The sequence below is a fragment of the Trichoplusia ni genome, chromosome 11, assembly GCF_003590095.1.
Source record: "Trichoplusia ni isolate ovarian cell line Hi5 chromosome 11, tn1, whole genome shotgun sequence".
Lineage (NCBI taxonomy): Eukaryota > Metazoa > Arthropoda > Insecta > Lepidoptera > Noctuidae > Trichoplusia > Trichoplusia ni.
In genome coordinates, this window is record NC_039488.1 from 10,656,407 (window position 1) to 10,679,926 (window position 23,520).

The 23,520-nt window shown below is 34.8% G+C and overlaps 2 protein-coding genes across 3 annotated transcripts in view; both read right to left on the bottom strand.

Annotated features, from left to right (window-relative positions):
• LOC113498843 (G-protein coupled receptor Mth2-like) overlaps positions 1-4,209 on the bottom strand; it is a 94,905-nt gene extending 90,696 nt beyond the window's left edge. Inside the window, exon 1 of the mRNA XM_026878986.1 lies at positions 1,386-4,209. Coding sequence (XP_026734787.1) covers positions 1,386-1,907 — 522 coding nt within the window. The 5' untranslated portion in view covers positions 1,908-4,209. The remainder of the gene's footprint in view (positions 1-1,385) is intronic.
• A 2,019-nt stretch (positions 4,210-6,228) lies between these two features.
• LOC113498844 (inositol polyphosphate 5-phosphatase K-like) lies at positions 6,229-23,368 on the bottom strand. 2 transcript variants are annotated; one of them, XM_026878987.1, is made up of 10 exons: positions 23,016-23,368; positions 22,761-22,880; positions 21,192-21,417; positions 15,836-16,011; positions 12,795-13,040; positions 11,379-11,532; positions 9,595-9,822; positions 8,939-9,082; positions 8,199-8,394; positions 6,229-7,893 (listed from the first exon to the last, which is right to left on the bottom strand). In XM_026878987.1, exons 1-10 carry the CDS (start codon positions 23,027-23,029, stop codon positions 7,691-7,693), a joined length of 1,707 nt encoding a protein of 568 aa, XP_026734788.1. In that variant the 5' UTR covers positions 23,030-23,368; the 3' UTR covers positions 6,229-7,690. The 2 variants fall into 2 exon arrangements, with proteins under 2 accessions (XP_026734788.1, XP_026734789.1); XM_026878988.1 differs by lacking the exon at positions 9,595-9,822 and having other exon boundaries at positions 23,016-23,367.
• Between the last annotated feature and the right edge of the window lie 152 nt (positions 23,369-23,520).

Here is a 23,520-nt window from a genome sequence, read left to right on the forward strand (position 1 = left end):
TATTAACTCAGACGAAACAGGATAACATGCAATCCGATAGTCTGATTGGATATCGTCATCGATATATCTACGCATCGATGTAACACTCGATTAACTTTATACTTGAACTTAAAACAGTTTGACTTTTGAGAGGACTCTTATCAGTTTTTGAGATGACTGCTATAGTATTTATATTCTTAAGGATATATTTGGTAATCGGTCGTTAATCACAGGAATATTAATAGCGGTATTGACTCAGCAGACTTACTTGAAAAATGAAGTCATAAAGTTGGTCAATGTAAATCGTCATTTAAGCACTTCGGGGATTTCATACTCAAATCCGTTTGTACATCCGCATATCCGAAAATAGTCGACCGGATCCCGGACGCACTATGCGAGGCTTATGAAAATTAAATAACGTAAACTACCCGTAACAATGAAATTAAGCGTACACGGTTTAATGGAGTGTTCATTTTAAAACAGGATGCGAGTAAATAAATGCGAGAGTTAAATAGCGGGTGAAGCATCCCTTTGCAGTTAGCATGGTCGTCGGTCACTCGCGAAAGGTTAATACAAAGGTCGAACACTAAAAACCAGTCACGTTTGCCTCTAATTTGTTCGTCAAGGGATAGTTTGAGGGCCCTCATTAAAAAGCTACATTGACGTTTTATTTTACTGCGAAAACATCGTAAATCCCAAGCATTGCCGTAGTAAGTATCTCCTAACTTTAACACCTCTGATGTATGTTCCGTGAATGTTTGAAACTTTGTAGTAAGTTGACCGAACCAAAGGGACTGTTAAGGCAAGCCGTACCCACACTCGGAGCTCGCAATGCCATATTGCCAACAATTACACACCTTATGTGTAACCCACCCGACTAGATTGTGAACAGACTAACTAGAAAGGCAATTAACTCTTTGTAATGGCACTTCTGGTCCAGTTACCCAATTACCTATAAACAAGTAACAGAATACGGAGAAAAACCAAAGATAACGTGAATATTTCGTGAATAGTATTAATAGAAGGTAGCTGATAAGTATAATCAGTTAGTTAAGGAACGTAAACATCGACAACAACAAACAGATAATCCGCAAAATATATCTTACTGATAAGGTGCTGCGTGAGCCAATCTCCCCTTGAAAATTATTTTTGTTGCGTCCACGCGACGTGATACGATCTACATACAACCGGCGAGAAAATATTTTAAAAACAATGAAGGGCATTCACTTTTATCAACACATCGTCGCCCGAGGGGTTATGCCTGAAAAGGAGCCGTGAATAGAAATCCCTACGGCAACGCCGGCAGGCTATCAGTTCTGTGAATGGCTATTAACCACCTCGGGGCGACGATAACGATGAAAGGCGGCGTTACATTAATGTATACGGTGTTTGCTCTTACTCATTACCTCGTCCTCAGGCTGACGCAGCAGCATGGGGGGCCCCACGTCCCGCGACCCATTCACTGGGGAACTGGCACTCGAACTCTCACTCACTGCACTGACATTCACCATCGTCCCGGCATTGTCAGCCTCGATGGCTTCCCACGGCACGTTGTCGTCGTACACGGCTACGTTGACGAGCCGGTCGCCGGAGTGGAACCGCCACGGCAGGTCTGTGCCAGTCTGCCGGGGCCGGCGCCGCTTGTGCCGCACCTTGTGCCGGGTGAACCTGCCGAAGCCTCCGCCGTGCCCTTCCTCCAGCATAGCGTCGTACAGCAAGTCCAAGTTCACTTTCAACTTGTGGCGCCTGGTGGTGCGCGGAGCCAGCGTGGTGGTGGGCGCCGGCGTAGTGATGGGATCCCGGCTGAGACCCTCCGCGTCCCACAGTTGTATCCTGAGGATGTTATCGTGGGATGGTATGTGGGCGCGCGCGGACGCGAACGCGAACAGCGCGAGTGCGAGAACGATCGCGCGCGCGGACCCGTCCATGTCTGTCGGCGGCCGCGAGCCTACTGAAGCGAGCGGTCGTCGCCGCGATTTTCCCGCGCTTTCCCGATAACGCTACGAAGTAAGCACTACGCGCTGCACGCATTCGACATCAACGCCGCGCCTCCGCGCCTCGCTCACTACGTATCGCGTAGACTTTATCGCGATGTGATTAATTTGATAAGGGCAAACATTACACCTATCGCTTCGCGACCTGACAGCGATTACGACACGCAATTACCAAAGAAACGAGTAAATAAAACAAAACGTTCCAACTAAATAAATTCTATTACCATAATTTAACACAATTGTTGTGACAACTACAAATTAATCACTTTGTACTACAATCTTAATAGCATTTGAAATGCAGCGAATCACGACACATTTATACGGAAAATTGGGTAACTTAATTGTAACATAACAATTTCGAGAAATATAATTTCAGAGAGGGTAATTACAGAACAATTCAATTACATTATTTGGTACATAGTGTAGGCTAATCTTTACATTTGCAACATATGATTGAAGTGCAACTCGTGACAAGTGATCGCGGGGCAGCTGCCACACTGGCTCATCAATTAAAATTACACTGACAGCTCTCTGATCGGAATTGATAACAATCTGTGACCCGTTGAATAAAACAAATGAGTTTAAACAGTTCAATTAAGGTTATTACCACATTTGTGTGTAGCTTCATATTAATATTAAACTCATATTCATAATTTATTCTCATTTATTCAATCGAAGTAATGCACCGACACTATTATCATAAAGATCACCATTATTTCACTATTGAAGTTAAAAACAGAACAGAAAAACAATAAAACCCATTTTTAACCAACTTCAAAAAAAGGAGGAGGTTCTCAATTCGACTGTATTTTTTTTTTAAGTTACTTTTCAGAATCAAACATATTTCTTTTAAATGTATTTTCATTGCAAACCTAATTTAATGATCTTGTTCTTACTTTTTATCCAAACACATTTAGTAAACGTGTGATATATTTGATTTACTATTTTTTACTGTTCACACTTGTTCGTCGCGATTTATTCTTAAACTGAGTTTTCCCAAAAAGGCCTACGTTAGGTTTTTTAAGTAGCTAAAATAAATTCGGAATATATTTATGGAACTTAAATTAAATACATTATATTTTTAATTACATATTATTATTCATTTTAGTGGAAAAATACCGAGAGGTAAAGTTCGGTATCAGTTAATAAATAAACGTAAATACTTATTAATATTCAAAACAATTTATTTAAAAAATAATTATTTATTTTACTATCTAGTCGTTAAGGGCCGGTCCGTACATTCTCTCATCTTAAGTATTTGTAACTTCAATAGCAAAACGAATAATAAACAAAACATTTAGAAGCTTTTTACCTAAAAACAAATAAAACTTATGTAATAAGTACTTTCTTGAAATTATCAAAATGGCAAGTGATCTAAAGGCAAATAACTGAAATATTAGTAATATGTAATATTTCATAACCCATGTAACTTATTGTGTTAATAAATATTTTAATAACAATGTGATATAAGTACTACAACTACCACACCTTGATTTTTTTATATCACGAATTCTTTTCAGCCCACAATTATGCCTAGACATAAAAGAATAATCCATTCAAAATAAATAAGAATTCTAACTGACCAAGAGTGACAGTACCCACTGAAAACTTTTTTTCCCAGTTCGTCAAGCGCGATTTTAACGTCTGGGCTATTCTAAAAAAAAAATGTAAAGAAATCCTTACTCTTTCTTAATTGTTAACAGTGTTGACGGTTTCATTGAATGTCCTAATTTTTAATGAACTAGTACAGCGTTATAGCGATTTATGGAAAATCGAAACATTTAAACAGAACGACAAACAATGTGATGTGAGTAATGTTTGTACTAAATGTTTTTTTTTTATTTTCTGAGAATATCCCGTCTATAAAAATAGCCCAAATGTTTTCCAGAGATGTTTACATGCGTTTTCCATCGAGCGGTGTTGTATTTTTAGCGTCGGGCGGTAAAGGTTAAAGTTAATGAACATGTACTTTTAGAAAGCATGTTTCATTTGAACGTACTTCTGCGAACTGGGATCGTTACGTGATCGCCATAAATTGCAATAAAACTATTTTTGAAAAACCATAACCTCAATTATGAAACTTGCAATGGAACCAAAAACTCGACGAGTAGATTAAAAGGTCCTTCAATAAAATGCGTTTAATTTTACCTCTAGGTGTGGTCATATATTTCATTTAATTGTATCTCATATTTAAGTATGTTCCAAATATTACTAAATACTTTTTTCTACAGGCAAATATAATATATGGGTTACAAAATTATTCTTCTAGAAAATTTTAAATTCTATACAAATGGTTATTTTTGTGATTATAAATCGGTGGTACTTTTATTATTGCAGTATATTAATTATCTAACATATAGGATATTGTCAAATATAATATTTGTTTTATAACGTCTGAGTAAATTTTTCGTTCGGAAATATCGTGAGTACATAAAGGCTATTGGTGTGATCAAAATATTATTATTACTACAAGGGTCAAAATTAAACTTAACATATTCTATTGCAAGCATAGTTTGAATTTCTGAACGTGATATTTCTTTAAAGAAAACTATTTTGCATTACTACAATCACTTCGAAAAGTATTTACATTTTTTAAAAACATTTCTTGGTTTCTGGAATGCTGATCAATTTAAAACGGTGTTTGTATCAACTGGGGGTCTACCACCTCATCTTAAAGGAAATATGTACTGCGCGGGCTCGCTTTATAAACAGTCTTACTTAAGAACATGGTAGGTCATCACGACTTTGTGACTTTTAGGCCATACAGTTTACACCTACCTTCGCGCTGTCTAAGCATGAGATTTAAAACCCGAGTAATTAATAATAATTTACTTAATAATGGTCACAGGTATTCATCGGGATTGCCCGACTAGTTTCGGACACAACCGGAGTCCTTAATCATGCGCTGAAGCGGCGGCGGGGTCGTGATATATTAAATAAATAATTTTGAACAGGCTACACGAAAGTTATTATAACCAATAATTAATATTGATCAGCATTCAAGAAACATTGTTAAAAGTATATACATTTTTATTGAGCTAGCTAAGAAGCCGCGATATACTAGGACGGGGTATTAATGGTGTAAAGGAAAACATTGATAATGGCAATATATGGATCACAATACTTAAACTAACAAGCTTATTGTCACTTTAGACTGAGCTAATAATTGAGCCCTTATAATTATAACATAGAGTCGAAATTTGGACAGCAAAAATCTGATGTAGTTTCAGGAATTTTAGCGCTTCAGATAAGTCTATTCTTGTTTTTGATAGAAAGACGCAGATTATTGCGTCGTTTTACTTCCACAAATGGAAAAAAAAATAGGATGCCTTCAGAATGTAAAATTAAAGCATTTTTGTATCTAAAATAAAGATTCTGAAATTTCAATAGGTTTGTTTAATTGTTTAAAGTTTTACCAAAAAACATCTTTACAGGTACAAGAAGATTCTCGAGCAGAGCAAAGGTGATGTAATTAAAATGACAATGCAGACGAAATTTGTATCAAATAAAAAACAAAACTGATTAAAGGTGGAATGTTCCGTTGAAACGTTAAGCAGAGTCATGGATTGATACGTATTATTATAACAATGACTAACAACCTAACCGATATCACCTAGTACTGAACACCTAAATAACTAGTAATCCCAATACATAGCAGTAACTATTGTTTTATTATTATTATTAAATTATGCTACCCACCGTTATGTTGGTCCAGTGATTGTAAATTCAAATGTGAAGTCTTGTACTATTAACTCTTAAAGAGGAGCTGACATTGCGAGAGTGAAATGCTAGGCAAACATTAAGTGTTATATCGCTATAGTACGCCATCTTGTTTTCAAATTGGCACCTGAGGGTGTAGAGCCACGTCTTAGTAATATTATTATGGTTGTGGAAGCGCGACACACGGCGTTTAACGGCATCTGTCTTCCACATCACGATATTACTTTGAAGCTTGGAGATAGAACCCCCCCCCCCCATCCGGCTTTAAGAACTTATAAACGTGCTGAAGTGTTTAATATCAAAATGGCTTACTCGATTTCGATTTGGGTGATCATATTCTACATACCTAACAGTAATTTTGGTTCCCGAAAGGTTAGAAAACAACTCCCTAGACAACTGACAGTTATAAAAGCAGTAACAATGAAAGAAAACGCTCAAATACTCGGAGATTACTTTCAATAATTCACACAATGATATCCTTATATTGGAGCGAATCGAAAAGCCATTCCGCTTAGAAAAAAATCTTCTTTATATAGTTGAAAATATTAGTCACTAGGAACTCCATTTTTTTTTATTGACAGGTTAAATGTAGCATTTATATTATGTTAGTATAACATTAGTCGGTGCCCGGTGGTAATAACAATTACACAAAAGATTATATATTGAACGCTATTTACAACTCTATAAAATTACAAATTGTACTAATATAATCACTCAACGAAAGGATATTTACATCATTTCTTTTATATATCAATTCCTGATACGTATTATAATTGGTCGCAAACAGCCAGTTGGTATTACAAACTCGAAGATTACATAATATATTATTTACATTTAGGCATAATTAAATTAATTATTATAGTTTTCAGTTCTAACGGATATATTTATAGTACAATATGATGCAAGCAAACGTATTTCACTGAAAATTAATTTATTCAAAATCTCGAAATTTTCCCGAATTCTTTAATTCCCGTGCCATTCCAATTAAATATTGATTTGTTTTTTTTTATAAACATATATACCCAATCCTAACATAATCTAATTATATTTTCTCAATTCACCTGAATATCGTATAATAGGCCTGAAATGAACCACTCCTAAAAACATACTACCCTCTATTTTTACATTTAAGCAATAATTATTATTGGGTTATATTCAACTACCATAAAATGCAATATTTAATATTTTGAACAACAATCATGGCAATTAAGTGCAATAGTTTTTCTTTTATTAGAGAGCAAAATTGAAATGCTCTTTCACCTACATCGGCGACTAGACAATGCAAGTTTTAAACAAATGCTTTACAATTATCACATTATTATCTATTCCTTACATCAATTTTAGTATAATTTCAAAGAATACTAATATACAATTAATACATTGATCCAAATTTTGATAGTTACGTAATTTAATACATTTATAGCCAACCGAACTTCGCCTTTATACCAATGCATTAAGACTGATTTCTTAATACTTCTTTTGTGACAATATTCGCCTAATTAACTTCACCTTAAAGTTCATTCGCACCATTATAGCTATGCTTAAAGCTAGATAAATACCTTTATAACTTATACCATTGAACTTTGTTACAAGAAAATCGCAATTGCCTTGTCTTGTAGTGAAACTATCAGCTTGAGCCGTTAGATGGCGGTGTTGGGTCAAAGCTTGTTTATGGATAATTGATAAAAGTTGGTATTTAACATTTGCAATTGTGATTTAATGTAACATAAAGTATTTCATAGTGTACATTATTTTACTAAGTCAGTAAACAATTTATTTAATAAGCAACAAAAACGAATGCCATATTTTACAGTTAGTTAACATTTTTATACACAACAAAAACCACAACAAGCATTAACCTTCTCATACATTTTCAACTATAACATAGATACAGATACATAACTATACGAATATTTAATAAACTACATAGTTCAATGTTTCTAAACACCGTTTTGCTTCCTCACGTTAGCCGGGGAGCCGGGCAGGTAGGTCCTTAGTCAGTCGATACTAAGGTCGTTTGAGAAGTGTCGCGAGAGCTTGGCCACGTCGAGACCAGTGAAGTCTGTGAAGATGTCTGTTGTCGCTGTACTGGGCTTCGATCGTCCGGGGGAAGTACTGCTGGATGCCTGCTCGGCGGGGTCTAGGGCAAATGTGACAAGTTTGTCCTCTTTGCTGCTTACTTCGAATGGTTCTGAGATGCCTGTGAAGTGAAAATGTGTTATAGGTTGGTGGGGTAGGGTTTGTTTTTAATTGACGAGATTAATCGATAGATTTTCTTATTTGAATGCCGTGATTGTATAAGCTTACAGATACATCATTTTGAATGCGGTGAAACTTTTGCATCTACTTTTCAGATGACGTATATCGGGCATAACTGTCTACACAATTCAAAATAAATAACTTCACATCTCTTCAAAAAGGGCATACAACTTAAAGACTTACATCAAACAAAAACCAACTCTAAACAGTGCGACATAAAGTCTATTATAGACAAAACAAACTCACCAAGAACACTCCTAACATCGTTATTCGGCTGGCTGAAGTATATGAACCGGTAGAAGCCGGGTGTCCGCACGCCACTGCCTACTGGGAAGCTGAGGGTAATAGTGCGAGGCTGACCGGAAGCTGTTGGACCTTCAGGCAGGCTCACCTTAGCCAAGTACTCGTATGCTATGTAGTCGTCGAGGTTGTGGAAGTTTGCCTGGAATAAACATTCACATATGATAGATTTATAAGAACGAGGTTAAGTTTTAGATTGCCCAAGACCATACAAGATTATTCAGTTCAAACACTGTAAGCAAGCTCTTCTAGACAATGTTACCTCTATGTAATTTTCCGTAACCAAACTGTTTACTTATTGGATCAACTTATCTATACTGTAATAATTATGTCGATTTCAGTATAGCCCAGTGATAATTTTAGGAAGACTTCTAAATGAACACTTATGCTGTTAATAAGTGTTTTAAATATGGGATAACCGAGTAGTTGAGGTCTCCACGCAAAACCTACTATGTGCGATGTGTCGTCGGTTCGATCCCCGCCTAAGACTAACGTTTATATGACCCACGAATGCTTGTCCTGAGTCTGGGTGTGATTTTTAAGAAACCACCCGTGACACAAGACTCTTAAGTTTAAAAAAAATGTATTCCATTAGAAAGTTATTTAAGTATTTTGGACTCATTTTTAACGACATATCATAAACTCTTGAAATCAAGGTTTGTTCAACAATAAACCTTATGACTTACATCATAGATGCCAATCCAGTCGTTGGGGTTTACTTCGATGTCGGGCGTCAGCGTGCATTGGGTTCGGAAGTCGGCATCGCCGATGTACCAAATTCTTGAGATGGGAGCGAATTCAACAGTCTTCTCCGTGTAGTTTGAGAATGCCTGAGGAAAAGAGATAGGTTATTCACGTTTTGGAAATATGATAAAGGGGTATTACTGAATATTAATAAAACAGGTGTAAGTTTAGAAAACAAATGTTGTGTTGCAAATACTTTTTTTGTATTTAATAAGGCTTCTATCTAATCTATCTATCTAACTATATATAGGCTATTTAACGTTTCTATTTGTTACAACATGCGCACATCATTAACTACAAAAATATTGACTACCATGCAAATAAAGTATGCCAAACGTGGAAATAATTTGAATTAAAATTCTACGAGATTAAAGCAAATCGTGAGCATTTTTGTTTCAGAAATATGGATTTCAGTTGATTATACTTAGTTCAATCAAAATCAAAAGTTTTTATTTCAAGTAGGCCGTTTTCCAGGCACTTTCAAAACGTTAAGGTGATGGTAAAATACATCTGGCATCAGATGGCAATAGACGACATTTTCTTAACACTCTCATTTTATTTAAACCCAAAATAGCTCAACAACCAAGCCATTCCTTACCTCTTCAGTATGCGGCGAATCAGGCGAAGTAATAACAACGTCACTTGTCAAAAGGTCACCGACCTCGCTGTCACAGACAGTGGAGGGTGCCATCTTAGGCAAAGCTTCGGTATTGTGGTCCCCTTCAAGCGCCTCAGGGGGTATCATCATAGACCGCATGCGTATACCACTTGCTTTGACAACAGTAGGCGTGTCAGCTACTATGGAGCGAGTGAAGCCGTTGCGAATCTAGCATGCAAGCGTGCACATTGTAAGGTTAAGGTTTTTAGCGATAACATTTTATAGTACTTTCTGCAGTTTCTACTATATTTTCCGATTTCAGCAGTGAGTGATATAATGATAGTGATTAAAATCGAGTAGATATTAAACCGAAATGTTCATGTCGGAATCGATTGTGGTAATAGAGAAATATTTGGTTTAAGTAGTTTTGATATTAAAACAAGAAATAATATCGTGGATACGATTATTTAGACTAATTGCTACAAGTATTTCTGTTGAAGATTACTGCAGAGCCAACGACAACAATACAGGTCTTTTTATTTCAACCAAAGCAAGCATATATTATCTGTGGCAATTTGTACTGATAGATATTGTTTTAATATTATATTGCAAAGAAAGAAATCATAAGTTTTTACTATCCACGTATAATTTATCTAGGCGTATGTTAAGCATTGAAGCTGTTAAAACTTTTTAAATTATTGAACCTTCCTCCAACCAATTTTTGTAAAAGCTACTAATTTCCACAAACATTAAAATTCAGTTCAGTAACGCGTATTAAGACGTAATATTACATACAAATTTGTCTTTCCATGACACTAAGTATGTAAATATAAAATATTATTTTTAAATTATGCAAATGATAAAAATCTAATGTAGACATTGACTTTTGTAACTCTTAAAGTTACATAACAATTCAAATGGCTTATAATAAATTATTTACATATATCAATAGATTTAAGGTATAAAGTCCAAACTTATTTTGTCTACTTAGCCCAAAAATAATACAACGGTAAATGAAACACACCTGTTTCTTTACTAAAGAAACATTTCAAAGGAAGGACAAAAGTAATTAAATTAGCATGGGTCTGTGAACTAGGAGATCACCATTGTATACTAAAAACTTCACATAGCAACTAAAGAATCGACTTTTGAGAAGGCAATGAAATATTACGTCAACGTTTTACGTCAATACAACGATAATTTATGTTGAATGCATCAAATTACTGTATACCATTGTCGAATTTAAGAAAAAAAAGGCAAGTTTGTTTGGGTAATTTGTCTATTTATGGTTCTTTTTTCGTCAAGCGAAGGCAACTAATTTATGCGCCAACAAAGAGTGTATTTGTCTTTGCTATCGATACAGGAAATGGACTGAGAGACTTAAGTGAGTGTTAAGTGTGTTAAGATCATGAGTTAGTGCTACCATACTATATTATGTTTCTACGTAACCAAAAGGCATTAGACACTATTTGGATTAAGAACTATTCAACTGGCACTTGGCAGGCAAGACCTTGGCCAGTTAGAATTGAGAGATAACAACCAAGTCCTCAACACCTACAGCTCTCTGTTACCGAGAACTCTCAATCCATTTCTAAGCTAAACATACACCGCTACTATTACTGATATCATGCAAATTAAATTTTCTCATTGCGTGTTTACTTAATACCAACACGAAAGACTTACATACTAACTACTAATAGCTATATAATTAGGCTATCACAACTACTAACGAATTTAGAACTGTTAAAGATATCATGCGGTACTAAATCGTTTGATATACTGACCTTTATATGTACTAGTGCGACCACGGGCTTGTGGTCACTCACTGTGTAGTGTGGTATGTGGTTATACGACACCACTTCTGCCCTCAATGTGACATTCTCATAGTTATTTGCATTCACTTTGTATAATATTCTGTCCGTCCATGATGGTTTTCTCCTGAAAATGGAAAAAATATGTAGTTAAGTACTCTTAATACATTACTTTTTTATCCCAGGTGCAAGTTTGATTCGCAATCGCAGATCTGTGTGAACGTTTATTGTGTGTTCGTTGTATGGGAACATTTTTATAATAATTTTCGAAATAAAAAGTCCCACCGGCTACCGAAATAAATTATCTATAAACCTTTAAGGGCCGATTTTTCAATCGCCAGATAACTTTTATCTGGGGAATAAATATGGCCGTTTGACATATTTTCCTTACAAAGCTGTCAAAACGTCAAACATATTCGTCCACTAAAAGTTATCTGGCGATTGAACAATCGGCCCTAAATTGTCTAACTATAACGGTTGATTAGTTACAGCCTGGGGACAGACGCAGTCAAAATCTTTTATTTGCACAAGCAATTAAGTCATAACTATTAAAAAAAACGAAGGGAAATCTGTGTTAGCATGGTAAAGAAACAAAAAAAAAATAGTCTCAAGATTAAAGAGGCAAGTTTTATTGCTTGAAGATAAATTACGGACTCATTAATAACTTTTATTATATTGTTGTAATGAGGCATTAACATAATAATTTATTTATCACTAAGGGCAAGCAGAAATCGTCTAAGTAAAACACAAATGGAGTTCTGATAAAGGTTATTAAATTTATAATTCATTTTATAACCCATTGTGATGATCGAACCTATTTGACCATTAACATAACGTATACTGCTAAATAACTAGTTCTTATCGTTAGAACTAAGTACCAATGAATACACTCGACTAGTTATTTTGTAACGGTTATTTAGAACGCGTCGAGAGTACGTTATGGTCCGGTAACCTCATCTTAGGTAAACTGAATTGCGTAAATTAGTCATTGATATTTACTATTTAGTTTCGTACCGAATGTAAATCAAGCTATAATGGATGTTGAGTATTTTGTTTGTTTTTGATAAATGAATAACATGCTACTTTAGATATGATTATTTTGTTTAACTATGTAAAAAAAAGGTTTATTTTACTTTGAGTATTAGCATTATTAACGCATTTATTTAAGAGAATAAAGCTTGGTTTTGAAATAATAGTAAATTATTTTTGACCAAACCAATTAATGATTAAGAAGGTTCTTTTCAAATCAGTCAGCAAGTCAGGCAAATCTACTCCGGCTTTATCAAGGATGAGACTGTGATGTTGGGATGTGAATACCGAGACATTAGATCGTATAAAAATAAGATTTGAATCAGGAACAACTTTGATATACAAAAAAAAAACACTTACTTTAAATCATACTCATCACTGCCGATCGAAAACTTATACGTGGGCGGGAACCGTATATCTTGCTCCGTAAACTCAGAGAATGCTTCGCCTGAGTCCATGACAGCGATCAGCTGATCGTGTTTGAGTAGCGTCGCGTACTTGTCCTTCTCAATTTTCTGTAATGTGGCGACGATCTCCTCTGGAGTTGGACTACTGCCTGTAGGGTGGTCGGTACGGAAGTTTAGGTCGCCCATCCATATCACGTAGCTAGAAAGAAATGTTTTTATTAATTTATCAGCTATTTTTAGTCACAATCAACCTATGTAATGACAGTAACCTGCGTTAATAATTATTGATGATCTGCGACAGGTTTTACCGAATACAAACAACAATCTGTATATTAGATTACAAACACACATACATTAGAGAAAAAAAGTTTCTCATCGTTATCATCGCATATCACATAATGTTTAGATTAATTTTTCCTTATTTGTTCATATGTTGTAGCTTTAGAGTAGTGTAGAGGATATTCTAAACGCAAAGCTCTCTGATAAGAGTGTAACATGTGGAAAAATTTATCATATCGACTTCCTTATCAACATAGATATAATAAGGTAAACATTTGGTTTCCTAGAATAATAATTCCCGTGAATTGAAACATATACACACCGTTATAGTACACATTAGATCCTAACTAATGTAATCAATGCGAATTGTTTGATTGTTTGTTGCTGAACTTGAAGGAAGACGCCTAGACCATCATCATCGGCATACCAGTCTAACCGGATTCAGCTCTGTACGAGTGTTTAACAAGGAGAGAATACCTATCTGTCCTCCTCAACACAGTTACCAGGGCAATACGATGCCCATTAGTTAGACTGGTTGTCAGACTTTTACGCTTAGACCATATATTATTTAAATATTTTTACCAATCTTAAGTTAAACTTTCAGTGAGTAACTTAAGTTTAACAAGGTATTACACGGGTAAAACCTTCAAGGATTCCTGTTTAATTCACAATTTCTTGAATCTATCCATCAAAGGTTTACCTGGAAGAGCTCTATGCGGTTAACCTGAACGTAAGCTGACTGCTTCACCGGCCTATGATGCATCCAATAGAAAATATTTACATTATAAACTAGTTTTAGCTTTTGCAAGCATATCGTCATCAGACCCTTAGTAGGTACGGTACAGTGCAACAGTATACATAGAGATAAAATAATGTACGGGCCGTCTATAAAAAACGGTTGATTTAACGTCATTCAAATAAATCGACTTATAATGACATGACGCGTGTTTAATAACAAAGCTATTAGAATAATAGGAACATTAATCAGGTTGAAAAAAAAACGATCATCAACATGTACTTATGAAGTTATTTTTAAAAACTAAACAAATGCTGATTAAGCTGCACTTGGTACGGTCGGTCCGTGGATGGGTGATCGTCTATGTCATATGTATATCATGGAAGGCACGTTAAACGGTCGCGGCTGTTTTTTACACATCTTTAGCAGCCTACACGCGCAGGCAGAAGCTAGAAAGTCTGATAACCAGTCCGACTAAGGGGTACCGTATACCCCAGGTAACTAAAAGGCTAGGATAATTAGGCTTTAAGGTGCGTTTTTACCAGGGATGCATAACGAGAGATCGTCTATTAGAATCAGTAGAACGCAGTTTAATAAGTAAATAAAATAAATTCAAACTACAATTGAACAGCATTTCGCGGTTGGATTACAGTTGAAATGCGACCCGTCTGCCCAGAGCTTAAAAGTCAATGTAAAACTATATGAATGAAAAGATAATAATGTTTTACGAGCCTAATTATAGACGTTACGATATTTTATTACCTCATCGTTATAAATCAGCCTTTACATATACGAATCTAAATAATCTAGGCTTTAATCACGAAGCAATTCTTTTGTTATATAGTCTATAATCTATACTAATATATAAGGCTGATGAGTTAGTTTGTTTGAACGCGCTAATCTCAGGAACTACTGGTCCAAATTGATTTTTTTTTGTGTTAAATAGACTATTCATCGAGGAAGGCTTTAGGCTATAAACCATCACGCTGCGACTAATACGAGCGAAGATACAATGAAAAATGTGAAAAAAACAGGGCAGGTATAAATCATAACTTATATCTTCTACCCAAGGGGACGAAGTCGCGGGCAACAGCTAGTTGTCAATAAAAGCTAACATCTATATTATTTTCCCGCCTACAAAATGTATCCTATAAGGAAAAATATATTAAAACTAACAAATGGACGTATCAATGATATTTGATAAGCGAATGGGGGTTTAAGTGTTATCAGGCAGACTAGATCGTATCAGGTTAACTGACTGAAGACTTTTAAACTATAGATCATATTTTATCAAACTACATTTTTTATGAGTATAAATGGTTTCTAGAGACTTTCTAGTTTGGAAGAATATTACAGAAAAAAACACAACACAACTTCTCAGCTTACGCGTATAGAAAGTAGATACAATACAACTATTTTTAGGGTTCCGTACGTCTGCATACAAAAACGGAACCCTTATAGGATCACTCGTGTGTCTGTCCGTCCGTCGCTTACAGTCAATTATCTCCGAATCTATTAGACCGATTAAGTTGAAATTTGGTACACATATCAATTCATGTGACCCAAACACAGACGTGTTCTTAATACACAACTTAATACAATTCAAGTTTGGGTAATTATTACCATCAGTCAAACCACAATTTTTTTTTGTGGGAATAAATAATTCTTGCTAACTACACTACTTCAGGTTAATATTGCAATGTTGAAAGAAATTTCGTTTAACGATAACTTAATCCATTTAATATCGATCCACAAACTATTTTTATATTTTTATCAGATAAAACACGCGCTATCTATGACTTCCTACTCCGAAAAATACAGTTCTAGAAATGAAATATAATTTCGAAAAGTGTGATGCAAAAATCAATAGTCCATCTAGCATACTTACCTGTTTCAAACAAAATAACAATATTCTATCTAGCATACTTACCTGTTTCAAACAAAATAAGGTTCAATATCGAATAGCAAAAGACACTTACTCATGATACAAAATGTTGGTGGTCTCGCTGACATGGTACTGGTGTTGTTTTATGATGGTGTTGTAATCATTGATGCGGTCTGCCAACAGGTGCTCGTGTGCCGTCAGGTGACAATTAACAAGGCAAACCGAACATCCGTATATGTTGAACCTTATACTAACGGCGCCTTTGTTGCCCTGGAACAAAAGTCAGGAGTGGATATTAATTGAGGCTTTATGTAATGAAGATTGGATTCATCCCAATTTTTTGTACAAGCAAAAATGTAGGGCACAGAATGAAAGGAAAATATAATGTAATTTATTCATAAGTTCGGGAGGCGCGCTAACTAATTTACAAGCTTTTGACTTCCCAAAATGAATAAGCAACCAGGAGTAAATAACCAACATTTGCACAATACTCTCTCCAATTGTTTATCGCTTGAAGCTTGCTTCAGTCATAAACAGGCAATAAAGTGGACCGATTAGCTCTAAACGTCAAGCATCAAATTAAAAAACAAATGAGTTCATAAATAGGTACATAATAAAATATTGTAAATAGTCGTATTTCTGTTTTTATGCCTGACAGCATATTAAATCATACCCTCGGCGGCACTTATTCACTGCCGTGTAAATAACTTATGTCTCGGCAATAAGCAAACATGTATGTTTTAATATCGATTTTTATCTTCTCGAGACATAGTTATTGACATAATATGACTTGCCTTCCTATCAGCGACTCGAGGTATAATCGTGTGTAATAAATAAATCTAAATCTCCTATTCCTCTTCCAGTCCATGACAGCAATAAAGACAAAAATCTAAAATTGAGTGTGTCAAGCAATGCTATCTATCAAGTTGGATAGATTAATCCGAATTGCGTATAAATTTAAATTTAAAATCGGATAAGTAGTTTAGGAGTTAATCGCGGACAAAACCCGTAACTCGGGTTTAACTTATACTTTAATTTATAAAGGCTTAAAAATAACTATCGTTTAACTAAATTCCAGGAATACCAAAAATGGGAAAATCTGGAAGTACCTCGAAGGTTTTTGTTATATTTATCAACAAACAAATCAGATTATACTGTCATTATAGCGTGACCTCGTAACATGAGATAATTCAATCCGGAAACGGATTAAGAAAGCTAAAGTGGGTTAATCGATTGATGACCGAAATACCACAATGGCTGGACAGATATTCTCGTACAATAATTAATGTTTGATGGGGTTTTGGATCAGGAAGTTTTCCACCACATACGACTCTAAGCTTGCTGTGCACTGTCACACATTCTTGATTGAAAACTGCTCTGGTCCCGCATTCTGCTATTTTACAGTGGCCGCTACATGAATGACAATGAGATTGAATTTGAAACTATTCCTATTAAGCATTTCGCCAAGACAATAATTAAAAAAAACATCGTATTAACCGTGAGTATTCTGACCCGTACTGAATTTCCAATTTTTGTGTTTTATAAATGTTAATTAGAATACGAATAGTGTCATCTTATTTCCACTCACTTATCGGCCATTGTAAATATCAGAATCGGGGCCCTATTCTGAGCTAACGAACTTGGAACAGCGGAAATAGTACTCATCAAATAATTTTACTTTTTCCTTTTTAGAATAAAAGAAATAAAACTGTATTACGTGCTTAAAAGGATCAAATTCCATTACCTAACATTAAGCATAATTAAAAATGTCGTGAGTCGTGTGAACGCATTCAACGTTTACGCAATCGCTCACACTAAGATCAATTATATCTTGGAGTTCTAGGACATAAATATGAACGTTCAGGAATTGCGCCAAGAGCGTCATACATCGTAATTTTAGCAGTTGTAATTTATTACTGCTCATATTACTTCAGTATAGTCAACTGCTCGAATAGCCTAGTATAGGTTACGTCAAATCATTGTGCGCGACGTGTCATGGGTTCGATCCCCGCATAGGATATCTATGAATGCTTGTTCTGAGTCAGGGTGTCTTAAATGTGTGTCTAAAACACCACGATAAAAGGATGAACGCAGGAAAAAATCAGTCAAGTTATGCTTGCCTCAGAGCTATTTGTAAGGTAGCTCTTGACACACAGTTTAAAGCTTTGATGATACCTAAACAATGGCTGACAATCGCGGGTACACACCGCCACGCGCAAAGATGAAAATTATCTGTCACATCTAGAAGATGTGAAGATAGAACAAACCTTTCAAGGAGGATTTCTCATAAAGTAGTCTGCCGCATAAAAAAAAATTATACTACGTAAAAAGTTACAAAGAAATATGAGTCATATTCGTGAAAACAGACCATCGTTCAGCAACAGACATGCTAAGTTTCGTGAAATGCCAAAGCCACAGCATTGGTTTTCAAAGATGATGGCAAGTAAAATACTAAGAAACTTAACTTAACTAACTTAACAAAATATTTGAACTTTGTGCTCAATACTTTATTTAAGACAGCCGTAATAAACAGTTTAAAGTCTATTGATCCTGCGTTTACTGCCAACATAACTCTCGCACGAAAATTTTGTCGGTCGCTGTCTGTTTAGTTTCTAATGAGCGGAGGCCCTTATAAGGTGACATTTACGTACATAAGTAAGTAAAAGTCAATCTAAAATGTCTGTTATACAGATTTCTTTATAGTTGTAGTTACTTTTAATATCTACACTTTTCACATAAAGACTGTCGGACTTCTTCTGTGCATAACTTCATGGTCAATTTGTTTAATCGAGTGAACTTAAGTATCGTTTGCGTCAATATAATTGTGTTGACGTTAAGAGTCATGTCCAAGGCGCTTGGCAAAGAACATCATACGAACTCAATATTATAAGCGGAGCTAATATAAATTACAATTTGTGCGGAACCTCGTTGTTGCGAGACCGACTAGGCGACTAGCACTTGAATTTTATTTTTTTATTACAATGGGTCAACAGAGTATAAGGTATCGATCTTATATGACTTGATTAGTTCTAGATATCTCGAGTCACAAACCTACCAGTCGTTTATTGATTAGGTCTCGATATCCTCTACAATTCTACATGAAATCGTAAAAGATGACATAAACGTTTATGTATAATTCTAGTTATGTGATGGAGGAAAACATCACAAATACATTTCTCACGAACTTTTCCTTACAAATTTCCTCTACGGACTAGGTTTTTTACATAACTAGATCATTTCGTCCACTTGTCATGCGCGCACTTTACAGTCACCAGTCACCTAGCGATTAGGTATTATAATAATACCTATAGAATGACAAGTAAGGTTATTTTTCTGTATATTCAATGTACTCAATCTTTATATTGCAAGTAATAAATACTTGTTATAATTTAGGGAAAGTAATAAAGTATAGAAGAAATAAAATCAGTCAATATCACAGTGTATATACACTAAAGGCTCTAGAGCCACAGTGATGTCGGTTATTTGAAACTATTTCAAAGGGCGCATAGAACACCTTAGCTCCTCCGTAAACAATAATTGAAAGCAGTCACCATAGCCGAAATCGGCTGGGAAGTATATTTTCAAACAACAAAATGTATAAGTTGTGACAAATCACGAAGGACATGCCCCTTACATTCTCACGATCGATTATAATAAGTACTGTTAGTTTTAAAATAAACCTTTTTATAATAAACATTCGTGTGAAAATATTTCTATACAACCGGCTTGATAAACCATTTTTTTTATAACATTATTATAACGTTGCTCTTGGTTATCAAAATATTCGTTTCATTGTCATGAAGGTCTAATTTGAATTAGAATTATCGGTTAATAGCTGGAGTTATGGAGAACTATATAACCTATTATTATAACATACAACACTCAATGAAGATTTCGTATTGAGGGACGAAGCTAATAAAGTATGTTCTAGCTTGCATTACATTTTTTTTTTCAACCATTCCCTTTCTAAGGATTTTATTTCGGCTATCCGTGCAGTCAATTAATTATACATTATCAAAAAAGGAAAATAACCAGTGTCTATTTCCGTACTCTCCAGCAAACACCTATTATAATCAAATTACTTTCACATTATACGGGATACCCAGCCTTATACGCATTTCTCAATAAATTGTAAACCAAGGAAGTCCTCGGAACATGATAACTCACGCCTATTAAGAATATATCAGTTTGATACGTATTATCAATGATAGTGATACTAATCATCATAACTCATCTAAAATTAAAGATAACCGAGCAGCTGGAACTACGAAAAACACAGACATACATTTTATAAGACCGGTAGCGAAATCGTGAGTCAACAAATTAAACCATTTAGCAACGTAAATTAAAATCTTTTCATTGGATTTATTTATTTTCAGCATGTGATTATTAATTAAATGGATGGTCAGACGAAGGTGAATGTATTCTCGGTATACTTAAAGGCCAGTTTATTCGATTTTTGGAATGAATCTAAAAATAATTTGAAGTCTGAAATGAGCGACATCGAGACGCCGCCGTTTCAATGCGCCAACGCTCAAAATACCTGGCTATATGATTCAATGTTTTGAATCAGTTGAATGGTCATAAATTTGTAATTTCTCCCGAATACATAATAACCCGTTGTAAGCGAGAAACGATGGCAATAGACAGCAATATTATTTAGCAAGATAGGCATGTATGAGAAAGAAATCTAATTTAAGCCGCTATGTCATAAAGGGCAAACTTCACAACCATATTGCCGTCAGTAAATTGATATCCTAAGTCTGTTTAGAATCAATTCCGTTGGTCAATTATTTTATTGCCATAGAAAACAAAACAGTGTCGTAAACATCGCTAACTCACAATTTAATTACTTTTTTCTATTAAGTTAAGCATGAGTCAAACGTTTAGTCGACGCCGACGTTAAGGGTCACAAAAATGTTAAGTATTACGTTGCAAAGTATCGTTAAGCGTTTCTTTAATTATGGCGTAGTTACATAACTACCTCATTGGCTTTGTAGTAGCTAGAACGACTGCCGTGGGGAAAATCGATGATATGTTCACAAGGTCGAAACAAAGAATGTTCTATAGAACTAAATTTAGAACTAGGACTTCAAGTCGTTCAACCGCGAATCATGCTGTATAAGGGTCTTGATTATATTATTCGAACCCAATTAGATTTTTTTAAGTTCCATGTTTTAACCAATTCTTTATCTGTCCAATTTTTTATCCGTTTTCTTTAAATGACTCCCGTATTAAGGAGTTTAATTTTTGCGTCGCGGGGGGTTCCACTATCATTCAAGTCACATGCACAAAGATATTCAGACTCAAGACCATTCATGGATCACATAAATGCTTGTCCTACGTTGGCATCAAACCCGCGGGACGTCGCACTCTGTGGGTCTGGCGTGGTGACGTCAAACACTCGGCTATCCTTACAGTTGTAACATAATATGGCATTGGGAACTCACCCACATCCCTCCCAATCCCGTCTTAGTATACTGCGCCTCAATATCCCTCAGATGTGTCACATGTTTCATTTGAGTGTACACCAGGAGTAAGATCCCCTGGAGGCGGGTGCACTTGGCGATAATATAGCCTTGTCGACAGAGTATCTTGTTGAAGGATGACTGCCACGCATCAGTGAACAGTGAGTCCATCAACATGTTCTGTGGCTGAGACTTCACTTCTTGTAAGCTGAAAGAGAATTATCTGATTAACAGTCTTATAATTTAATGTTCGTCTTCCTTTCTCCCCTTGTCTAATTTTATTTGAGGTAAACGCAAAACGTTTTTTTCATTCCAGTCTGTCCAGTCACTCCCCTTTCTTTCACGCCACTTAATACAATCCATCAATTTCTTCTTTTGTGTGCTCTGCCTTCTCCAGTTTATATCATCAAGATCTAATATTTGAATAGGTAAAATAAATGTGGGTTATCAAGGGTAAGCATAGCTTAGTTACTTATGTCGTTTCGACTTCATGCTAGCACAAATTAAATTAAATATTGTTCAAATATATTTATTAAAGTGGTTGATATATGGCTATAAAAAAACATACTTTGCTGAGTGAAATTCGAAAATATATAATTTTCTTTCAATTTCTGACTTTGCATTGCCTACAGGGTTCAGACAAGAGTTACTTTCACATTTCAATTATCAGTATAGATATGGATAGTAAAATATCATTAATCAAGAAAGAAATGTTGAGTAATTAATATGAAAGTGTAAGTGACTCAAAAAGCACTAAATTGAATTTGAACATTTTATTTCATGTCTTGCCAAATTTATCTATATGACATGAATACATATTTAAATTTAAAACTGCATATTTAGATTAGTATTTACGAATACAAATTTAAGTATATTATACTAACATTATAGAGGTCTGAGCAAGAATATGTTTGTTATGCATTCACACATTATACGGACAAAGTTTGATTACAAAACTAGTATTGTTTTGGAGACAAGCAAGAAGCAGTATGTATATCCAAAAAATGATATGAAGGTAGTGGACCAGTTTAAGTGCTGACCAAATTGAATTAAGCATACTGTCCTAGTTATAATGGGTAGAAATTGAAGTCAGTTACAAATGCTTAGCTATTGCATGATAGTTTTAGAAGGATTTAAATAATTAAATAAATAAAAACAAATATCAAAGTGTAAGATGAAATCAAAACTTGTATTACTTGATTAAGAATGTAACTAAACTTGACCTTGGTATTTAAAAATAGGCAAATAATAGGATAATAACTCTATTTGTTGAATAATGTGTTTTATAATGAGGAAAAAATAATATTAGCAATAATAGTCCTGTTTTAATAATATATTATCCTATTAACTATGTTGCTAAGTTGTTAATTTTAACTGCTATTCAAGAAGTTTACAGAAATTATCCTGACACCATTAAATTAAAGATATGTATAAATACATAGCGTAACAAAAAAAACTGAGTTTCCACATCTACATATCACATTGACCTAGAAAATAACTAGGATTCAGCATACATTATGCAAGTACTCAGATTAAGACAGAACAACTTACCCAATCACATAAAAATCTGGCAATGGCTTATTTTTGTTGAACTGCGATGGAAAATCTAACAGGGCATTCAAATCCTGCCCTGGATTTTTTGTTGCCACATTCCATGTCACGAAATAAAACCTACAATAACACATCATTAGAAATTGATTAATGACACAAACTATAACAAATCATTAACTTTAACCTTGACTCCTTTCGACGCAATTACTATTTACTGTGATATAGGTAACACCTGATCTATATTTGCGTACTTACCTTAGAGTATCCATTCTTGTAATAAATAGACTAAATCCAACTAGGTCTTGATGGCAATCAATACACTAACACAAGAGATAAACGTGATAAAATTGTACTTAGGTGAGAAGATAAGATACGAATGAATTAGGTATATTATTTAGTTGCATAAAAATACATAGCACGATAGATGATAACTACATTTTACCATCTTGGTACTGTACATGAGAGAAATATATCTCCAAAGAACATTTAATCGAATCAAGTTTTGCTATTTATCGAATGAGATTAATATTAATTAAGGAAATATTATTAATTTAAAAATCACTATCACAAGAACAACTCGCTATCCCACAGAATGCATCACCTACTGACAACAGTGTAAACTGTCACTGTCAAGTTTCATCTTTGAACTTTCTGTCAACAATAGTATGACATTGACATCGCTAAAATAGAATCTGGCAACATTGCCTTGAAGACTTAATTCCCCTGAAGCCAAAGCAGTGACAGTGACTTCTCTATGCCC

What these genes read in the sequence shown, in the direction of transcription:
- LOC113498844 (XM_026878987.1), bottom strand. An exon ending in CGGGATTGGGAGGGATGTGG is followed by an intron (nt 16,012 to 21,191) that starts GTGAGTTCCCAA and finishes CTTTTGTTCCAG; the next exon opens with GGCAACAAAGGCGCCGTTAG. An exon ending in ATTCGCCGCATACTGAAGAG is followed by an intron (nt 9,083 to 9,594) that starts GTAAGGAATGGC and finishes TCTTTTCCTCAG; the next exon opens with GCATTCTCAAACTACACGGA.